Source organism: Syzygium oleosum, unplaced genomic scaffold (assembly GCF_021117445.2).
Source record: "Syzygium oleosum isolate NSW1041296 unplaced genomic scaffold, Sole_v2.1 Sole_v2.14, whole genome shotgun sequence".
Classification (NCBI taxonomy): domain Eukaryota; kingdom Viridiplantae; phylum Streptophyta; class Magnoliopsida; order Myrtales; family Myrtaceae; genus Syzygium; species Syzygium oleosum.
The window spans coordinates 4866455-4876625 of NW_026607498.1; the positions used below are offsets into that span (position 1 = coordinate 4866455).

General features: G+C 41.8%; 1 protein-coding gene across 1 annotated transcript; it reads right to left on the bottom strand.

Moving 5' to 3' along the window:
• Positions 1 to 506: 506 nt before the first annotated feature.
• Positions 507 to 3743, bottom strand: LOC115689165 (peptidyl-prolyl cis-trans isomerase CYP18-1). The gene is made up of 5 exons (XM_030615154.2): positions 3644 to 3743; positions 3476 to 3550; positions 1838 to 1999; positions 1129 to 1287; positions 507 to 793 (listed from the first exon to the last, which is right to left on the bottom strand). Exons 1-5 carry the CDS (start codon positions 3644 to 3646, stop codon positions 710 to 712), a joined length of 483 nt encoding a protein of 160 aa, XP_030471014.1. The 5' UTR covers positions 3647 to 3743; the 3' UTR covers positions 507 to 709.
• Between the last annotated feature and the right edge of the window lie 6428 nt (positions 3744 to 10171).

The following is a 10171-nucleotide window of genomic DNA, read 5'->3' on the forward strand; positions in this document are numbered from 1 at the left end:
TGATTGTAATTGCTCTTGGAGTACTTAAAATTTGTATCTAAGAGCATCCAAAATTTGCCCATTCTAAAGAATCGAGCATTATTCTTAACAGAACAATATTAAAGAGCGCTTTTAAGACATGGCGTCGAGATTTTTCCTCGTTGAAAACAAAAAAAATTTCCTTTCAATTATCGCGTCACACGACTTTTTTCAATTTTAGTTCACCAACGACAAATCCCTATGCATCATGAACACGAGCATGTCTTGCATATGGTAGCCCAGCTCACATTCATCGTTCAATTAAGTGGAGTTTCCAAATGCGCCTCATCTTATTCGACGGGAAAATCAGCCAACGATTATTCCATTTGAGAAACTCCAAGAACCTTATGATAATCAAATTTTGATTAGGGTGGATAAGATACCAAATTACTCGGCAACGTCTCAAAGACTGATCACCGAGATGAAGGCTAATACACCGCAAACGAAAACCACTGTGCAACCAGCACCACAGATGAGCTGCAGGCACATATCAACAAGCATCTTTACATCTTTTTGCACTTGGAATACTTCAATACATGGTTTGAAGTAGATCAATGTACTTGGAATTTTACAAGTACCATCTTCAGTATCTATCATCAGCATACAGAGATCCCTAAGCAAAAGCAGAACTGTTATAGTCCAAGTAAACAAAAATAGAAGCTAAGAACCAGAAAAACCCATCAAGAAAAGGCTATCCAGCAAGAGGATTTGCATGAATTGTGACACGATTGAGTCTGATCTCAGCAAGAGGTCTGTCCCCTGGTCCTGTTTGAGTCTGCCAAACCAAAATAAGTGAAGCACGCTTCAGTGTCCCTTGCTGGAGGAAACATGGATAAGAACATTTTGGGAACATTTTTTTTCGGCAAAAACAGCATCACTACCACTTTTCAATAAATAGTGGAGACGAGCACGTTTCACAAGAGTTTACTAGCCCGACATACCATACCCGGGGCACCATAGAAACACCCTATTTGCACAGCCGTGCTTAGTGGGAATTACCAACAGGGTGCCTAACCAATGTAATCATTTTACAATGAAAATAAGAGGACTTGCATTAAATCATCTTCGAGGGATTCGATGATAAACAGTACTATCAAGCGGTACACATACCTTTTCCATGATATCTAGGACCTCAAACCCGTGAATCACTCTGCCAAAGATGGTGTATAGTCCATTTAGATGTGGCTGTTTTGCATATGTGATGAAAAATTGACTTCCATTGGTGTTAGGCCCGCTATTAGCCATTGCGAGTATTCCCCTTGCATTGTGCTGGAAAAGAGAGACTTTGATGAATTGGAATAAGAGTAGATAAACTATGAATTGGAATAACGAGATATAAGTAGATAAACTAGGAAGTATAGATAATCTTCAGCTAATCACACGGATACAGCAAACAGGTCAGGGATAGGCCTTGATTAGGGTTTCTTCATACATAGAGTCAACCTCATGAGGAAAATAAAGAAGTTAGCTCTACTTTTACATGTTAGAGATTATTTGATGATGGTTTACAATCAGGTGTTTCTCGACTTGCCATGTAGAGGGGAGGGAGCATGATTTCACTACAGAGAATAGTTCCCCCTAAACGATAGGTGGTTACCTAAGACCAATCCAAAAAGAAAGTTGGGCATAAGCACTACTGGTAACAGTCCATTCATTCTCTAACTGAAGGAATAACCAATTCCAAGATGAAAGAGAAGCTAGTTAATGTCGAGAGCGGCAGAGCATAATCCTTCAAAATGTACAGTAACAAAAGAAAAGAGGCAATGCAAAGGCTATGGTATGGATGTTTCCAGCAAAAGATTACATGGTAAATAAATACCTTGAGAGACTCTCTTATCTCATCATTAAATTTTTTGCCCCAGATGCTTGTTCCACCTTTGCCGGTTCCAGTTGGGTCGCCACCTTGAATCATAAAACCCTTGATATTTCGGTGAAATATGGTGCTGTCATAATAACCGCTGGCACACAGTGCCAAAAAGTTCTGCAAGCAAACATTTTCTTTTTCTTAACAGAACAAATGCACAATCTGAGACAGAGAAACTAAAGGCAGAAATTACCAATGCAATAATTACCCAATAGTCGCACTATATTTTGAACATAAAAAGCCCTGATTAAATCTATCTTCTTGAAAATCTAAACTTCATCTTGATAACTGAACTAGTTTGCTCAAGATAATGTAAGGGCTACTGCATGCTTCGAACTCAGTTTCTAAATCAACAGCCAATAGCAAGGGACAAAACTACGATTATTTGGGCATTTTTGCCACTTTCCTCTTGAGAACAATATTATTCTCTCAACTTTAGCCAGATCGGAAGATAATTAGATAATAAGCACTAACAAGAAATTCACATCATGGCACTAATCAGCTGGGTATCCAAAAGCTGGTGAAAACAGACTTCTAAGTGGGAAAAGAATGATGTGCACCTTCAGACTGAAGCCTTTAGGTTTGACAAGTATACATCATAAAAACATCATTTACGTGACTATGGTAAGGTTGTAACCCTCCTTATGTCCAATATGTACAACCGTACTCAATTAGCAGCACCACAGTCCATGTTTCAAATACAAACTACCCTCTAAGATCAGAGCCCGGTGCCGAATGAAATATGTAAATGACGCAACAACAGAGGAACATGGCTCAGTGTAGCTGAACTTTTTGGGTTGCACACATACTCATCAAGTGACAAGCCATTTCACCTCTACTTTTTAGCCTGCTTACAAACTGAATGCATAAATCCGAAAAGACATAACGATCTATGTATAAGGTTTCAATAAATGTTTAACCTACTAGTTTGAGCGATATAATACATCTGTATAGGTTTCAACAAATGTTTGTTTCATAATTATATAACTCAATAGCGGTAAATGCAACACCGAAGCGGAAGAACTGAGACCACCAGTTGTCTATGCAACAACAACCCACTGAACTCCGATCCATTTATTCTTTAAAAAGCTGGAAAATCACGAGAATGAGCAGAAGCCCTCAAACGAGTAGCTCCATAGAGAAACTGCTCAAAGTTTCGAATGACAAATTTCAGCCCTCTTAACTCACTCTCAGGAAGTTAAATAATAAACGGAGAATTTCAACACATTGTATAAAGGTCAGCAATCACGAGAAACCTCCACAACACAATCAAATTCCCCCGACCACCCAGATCATCATCCAAGCTCCCTTGGACCCAGTAACCTCTCAACTCACGTCTCAACCTCTCCAATAGCAAATTTCAATCTTGAAGTCAATCTGTAGTTGATTTACACAGCAAGCCTAAAACTTGCACGCTCGACCAGTACGACTGACGAACAATTTGAAACATCCACACACACAGCGCGCACCTGATCAACTCCCAAAAGAGCGCATAAACCGCCATTCTTAACCCTTTTTTTTTCCACACTTCTCCTTTGCGTAACACGACAAGGAACGCGGAGACGACGACAGGGAAGGAAAAAAGCCACTGACCTCGGCGGCTTTGGGGACCTCGTCGCAGAAGATCTCGCACTTGACGTCGCCGAGATTCGTGTGCAGAGTGACGGACTGCGACAGTAGCAAAGATGGGTATGAGAGGAGAGGGAACAAAACGAGTGCAGGGCAAGTGTTCGATGAAATTACCCCGAGGAAAGAACTCACCATCTCGACTGCCTCGGCTGCCGCAGCGACGGAGGGAGGGGATCGTTTCTCTCGCTTCAATGAACTGAGCTTTCACCGGCGAGTCGTCGAGCAAACGAACGGCGTCTTGCTCCGGACGGGATTCTTCTGGAGAGCGCTGCTTCGTTTTTTGGGCAAAATGATCTTTCGCCCCTCTTAAAATAAATGAAAATAATGCCCCGTGATATTTATAATTTTGACCGAAATTCACAATCATTCGCCTATTTTTTTTTTTGGGATAAGTGCATTGAAAGCCCTAAAACATGTTATCAAAATGTAATTGAATCCTAAAACTTTCAAAAAATGTAATTAAGTCTTAAAACTTGTCACGAAAGTGCAATTAAGTCCTAAAACTTTCAAAAAGTGCAATTAAGTCCTAAAACTTGTCAAGTTAGTCCAATTAAGTTCTTCTTTTGATTGCACTTTTTAAAAGTTTTAGGACTCAATTGCACTTTCACAACAAGTTTTAGGACTCGATTGCACTTTCATGACAAGTTTTAGGACTTGATTGCACTTTCATGACAAGTTTTAAGACTTGATTGCACTTTCGTGACAAGTTTTAGGACTTCTAATGCGCTTATTCCTTTTTTTTTTTTTCTTTTTGTTCAAAATAATCAAATTATTTTTTTTCGGAAAACTCTTTTAATTTTGTCTATCAATACCCGATTTCTGTCATCGGAATGTCCACGTGGCCGACCGAGTGATGAGCTGGATGACCGTAAACTACGTGCCGCATTTTCACTTGTCGGCGTAGTCTTGATATGGCTTATGTGTCGCCGAGCAGGCATCTCATTAATTATCCGAAAAAATCGAGGGAGAGAGAATGCAAGCTCCATGGAAAATAAAAGATCGAGGGATATTTCTCGGGACGGAATAAAAATATGATGGGATTTTGAATTTCTCATTTAATATTTGATAAGGTCCGGACAGAACATGGATTTCATATAAAATATAATCCAAACGAGTGTTCGGTATCCATCGGCAAAGCCGAACTAGACATTAAAGAAGATATCCTCCGAGCATTGGATTCACGACCTCAATGCCCAGGTTCGCCACGACCACCTCCGCCGTCCCGAAACGATGTGCACGCCGTCCCGCGCTCTCTACTCCTGCTCGTATCGTGTCGTGGCCACGCTCGTCCCTCTCTTTCTCAGCCTCGCACCTCTCTCTCGGCGCTCACTTTCTCGAACGCGCCCTCGTCCGTCCTCCCTGCTTGCCTTGGTGTCGCCGCCGTCAAGGCCGACTGGAGATGGGGTTAGATCAAGCACGAGCCTCCGATCTCGACTCGTCCATGCTCGATCCTTGCTCTCGGGGTCCACCTTAGCTTTGTTAGTAGCACTCGAGGTCGACTTGGAGATGAGGTGTGGCGTGTTGCTTTTTCTATGAGGTTGGTTTTGGAATTTGCTCGCTCGAATTGCACGGCGACGGGACGCCCCCCGTGACCTGCACATGGTTCACCGGATGATCTCGATTCGTACGTCTCCCTTGATGATTGTCACGTAGAGCAAATCACGGTTGCTGAATAATCCAATCAGTTTAACGTCCTTGTGGGCCGGGACAAATGCGCCGGGGAATTTGCGCGCTCGCCGGCGTCGGGGACGCGATACATAAAGATGCCCCGCCGTGGGGGGGCACGAATCGGAGATGCGGTGTCTCCGATAACAGCGGGTCGCGCGTGGGGGCCCGTCTTTTGAAAAAAAGGAAACGAAAATAAAGGAAGAGCTAAATTAATTGAGGTTCATATTTAAAAAAAAAAAAAAAGAAGGCAAGATAAAAGACGATGCATGAGCCAGGCCCATGATGACCCTTAAAGGCTTTGCCCATAGAATAGATAAAACAAAGCTAAACTCTTAAGAGTCCAATGTCATGGTATGAGTTTGGCCCAAAGAGCCCTAGCCTCTACTCGACTCGAGGTTAATCCCGCTCGATTTTTTTTTGTCTTCGGGTTCGAGCTCGCTCGACACTATCGATAAAATCGAGCCCGATTGGAATCGGTTATCAAAGAGTAATTTCATTTGAGCCCGAGCTCGAACCGGTCGATTCAGATCGGCGCACGATCACGGCCTCGGGCTAGAAACTTGAAACTTAACGATACTGACTTTCAAGTATATATATATGCGGGTTGATAGCATTCTCGCGAGGTACTCAACCTAACAATTTCCAATCTCAATACTCTCGACTCGATCTCGGATGGTTGGAAAAGTCGTTTCCCCCCCTAATATTCAATTTTGATTCTTCCTATTAATACTAGCCAAGCACCAATTATAGCTGGAAATGTATATTTATCATTTATCGAATCTTCTGTAAATCTACTCGTGACCAATTTTTTGAAGTCATTTTAGATATGTCACCCCAAATTCCCACTCAATTTTGCATTTCGGTCCATGAGCGTGTGCTTCTGAAGAGAAAGAGCATCAGGAAATGACTTTAAAAATGCACTAAAAAAGGAGGAAATCCTTGAAATTTCTTAAGACTTTGCTTTCGTGCAACCACCAATCGGCGGATACTTTCTTTGACTAATTTTATACGTGTTTCATAGCTAAAGATCGACCTCCCGATCCAATCAAAACCACGTCATTCCACGTCTAAATTTATGCTATTAGCTATTTTCAGCTTGCGAAAAAGAGGTAATAATAAAACTATTATTATTGTTATGGTACAGTCGAACCTTTCTCTATAATGAATTCTTCTTATAAACACGACCATTCTTGAGAGAGAGAGAGAGAGAGTTCTATTACGTAAATAGCTGTTAAGTATGGACCTTTTCATATGTCTTCGTTTTCGTGACGGAAATCTAATGGCTGTTTGGATGACTATGCGTGGCCGAAACATTCGAAAGACAATGTCTAATCGTCACGACGCAAATTTTGAGGACCCAATATGAGTATCCAAATGTTACAGATCGGTATTATTGTACTCTCTTTGCATTACTCATCATATCGAGTCACATGAAAACGATATCGTTTGGCTTCTAATAGAACAATATAGGTCCTTCCCTTTACGTGATAGTTCGTTATTGGTGTAGCAGTTGCTTACACGAAACACCTTACTTACGAAATTTGCCTATTAGTTTCGATTCAATTTTTCACGATGGACGATCATAGCTCATCGAGACAGGTGATTGGAGTCCAGGACTTTCAATCTGTCCAATGACGTGAACCTAACCGTCGCCCCTACGATGAAAATCAAGAGATCATTAATTTCACAAAACTAATGTTACTAAGAATGAACGTGTCGAAAATGAAACAAAATAAGTACATTCCTGCCCTTTTGGGATAATCGCAAATTTTTAGTTACTTGTATCGTTTCGATTTCACGATGGTCAATCATATTTCGTGGGACAAGATGATATGAATATTGATAATTTTTTAAATTATTTTCTGACCAATTTTTCTATGCCGGAGATGATGTCATGCCCATGACGTGCGGTTGAAGATGTTTACTGAAAAACTTGAATGTGACGTCAAAATTGAATTGTTTTGGTTGATTTACGGAAAAAAATTCTTGACTTTCTATTCAATGATCTAGTTCCAATGGTTTTGTTCATTTTTCTCCCTATTTTTATCCATTTTTTTTCTCTAATTAGGGCATGCATTCGAGAAGATGGCCCGCTATGTGGATGGCCACGTGGTAATTTAAACGGTCATTATGGATGGAAGGTACTTTTTGTGGTGTCCCCGGCACGTCCCTTCCTATGAGTCACTATAACCTTGCGCGCGTAAAAGAATTCGCCTGCGGAAGTCGCTTCTCAATAAGAACAATATTTATAGCATGAATTATCAATAAGGAAAGTCCACTACTATAAAGGTGACACAGAACTTATCTTCAAGCTTCATTATTTATCAACGTAAGGTGATACATAGGTGAGTTGGAGGTTAACAGTAGGTCTACTTCCTACTTGGTCTATTTTCATGTACCCACCACTCTTGTTAGTCAAAATGGATCACCCTCCACACAACTCTGTCCAAAATATCAGTCGTGCTAAAAAATGGTACTTCCCTGCTCCTCCCTCTCCAAGTCACTCCACTTCGCTGTCCCCATCGTCAGTTCCATCCCCGTCGAAGTAGGGTAATGGTCCTATCAATCGTCCGCCTACTCGGGCAAAAACCGCTACAAACTCCATGAGAATAGGGTCCACTGAGGACCCGATGTCGACAATCAAAATAGAGATGCATCTCACGAACACCACATGTGGAATATTTGGGTCCTGGAACTACATCAGATAAGCCGAGAAATCTATAGGGACACCATAGCTAATAGAGGATGAGGTAGGGGAAGATCGGCATCTCAACAAGTCTGAAAAAGTTTAACCACTACAAGAATGAGCAATAACTCAGCAGTGAAATGTCTATCACCCTATACCAAACAAGAATAGCATGCATATCAACAGGCATAGGTATGAGAGTCTTCTATCTGGACTTACAAATCAAACAAGATATACTCTATTGTTCCACATTAGTAATTATCTCAAGTGTGATACTTTAACTCGGTAATCACAATCATCCGTACGATTGAAACATGCACACACAATTTCACGCTTGCATGGGTATCACTTCCTCACTCCAAGTCACATGCCCGGTGCGCTCGCCGGTCATGCAAGGAGGAACACTCCGGTCTGACAGGGTTCGGTGCGCACTCCGATTTGCCGCGGTGTATGCCGGAATTCTCTACGACCCGCACAGACTTCGTGATCCACTGACCACGACATCCCGATCAAACTCCCGGGGCATCTAGGGCATTCTCATCCTAGACATCGTAGTCCACTGACCACGGCATCCCGCATTCCCTACGGCTCCTCGGGGTATCGTCGGTCCATAAACTGACGCCATTCAATAACCCAGCGAGCCACACATAATCATTTCATGCAGCCCACGGCTTATCGACAATGCTCATTCTTTCTCAATATCATATCAGGACTATTAATACCTCATTGGAAGCTCATAATGTATAGATTTTATCTCCAGAAGGCATCGAATCAAAATTCCAACGTTCTCATATAGGAAATGATGAATCTTTGCAATCTGACAAAACTGGGCAGTTTAGTACTGTTCAAGAAATCCGATTTAAAAACATAGTAAATGGACTCCAAAAATTCTAAAATTTTAATATGTTGTAAAAAAGACCTTAATAAACATTTCCCATGATGAACACAAAATCTAGATCTTTCTTTAAACATAAGTTTTTGTACCTCAAAGACAGACTAAAAACGGTTCGCTGGAATAGAATCCTTGCTTCTCAGAGTAAGCTCTTTTGATAACCAAAATGATTTCCAAAAATCCCCAAATTTATACATTTTATAGAGAAAGAAGTTCTCAACAACTTAGATGAAGGAAGTTTGTTCTAATTCAGTCCAGAAAATTTTATAGAAAATTGAGAAAGTGTAAACCTCATCGAAATACCCATTATGGGCAGTTTTAGATGGTCCGAAAATGAGGTGATTGTCCAATCAAAATCAAGTCCAAAAATTTCAAAATTAAAGTATGCAAAACTTCAAGATGTTTGGAACAACTTTGAAGTGGGAAATTTCTCAAGATTCGGCTTACAAAAACCTCCACAAAAATGACAAATGAAAGAGGTACGGGGAACCCGAATCTGGGTTTCAAAAACAAGTTGAAGAAATTGAGTCCGTATGAAAAATCACCAACTTTGTACCCAAGTTCACGGCCAACTGCTCGACTAACTCGCGGACTCATCCGAGCTCACGGCCAACTCTCGGCTTCAACACCACACCCAACCAATCACACTACGACACTCAAACGGCAACGACGCCACAATTCAGCCATTAAACGCAACAACCAGCCAACTCACGTGATGACTAGCCGTTCGACACCCTAACGCCAATCATCCGAACTCAAGACTCACAAGTCGACATGCAAGTAGTTCCTGATCTAGAATAGGGAGGCAGAATTCCACTTGTCTCAAGCATCGATGTGGCGTGGCGCTGGTTTAGGCTTGAAAACAGAGAGTCCTCGCTCCCGGTTGTATCCTTTAGCTCACGAGCGGCAAAATTCTCCGGCGCGAAAAGGATTTTTTTTGGCGGTCCGGCAACTAGTTGATCGGAAGGAGTGGACGGGCTATACTGGTTTGTCGGGGAAAGAAAGACAAAGCAGAAGACCAAGAAGGATTCGGTGGAACAGAATGCCGAGAGGAAAATTGGGAAATTGTGTTTTTTTCCCCTTTGCATGCCAAACAAAGGTCGTGGGGGTGACGGCTGGCATGTGGCTAGGATGAATTTCCGTGGCAAGAAGAGGAGAAGGAGGAGGTGGCTGCTAGTGAATGCAGATGGCGTGGCATGAGAAAGAAGAAAGAAAGTGGTAGCTCGGAGGGGTGTGAACGTGGCAAAGAAATATCCGCGGAAATGAAAAAGAGAGGGAAGGTGGCGGATAGGCGGGTGATGGTGGAGGAAAATTGATGGTGTGGCCGAAGGATGGAGGGAAAGTGGAAGATGGTGGTTTACGTGCAGGAATTCGCATGGTGAAATACGTGACCAATTTATAATGTGAACAAAGG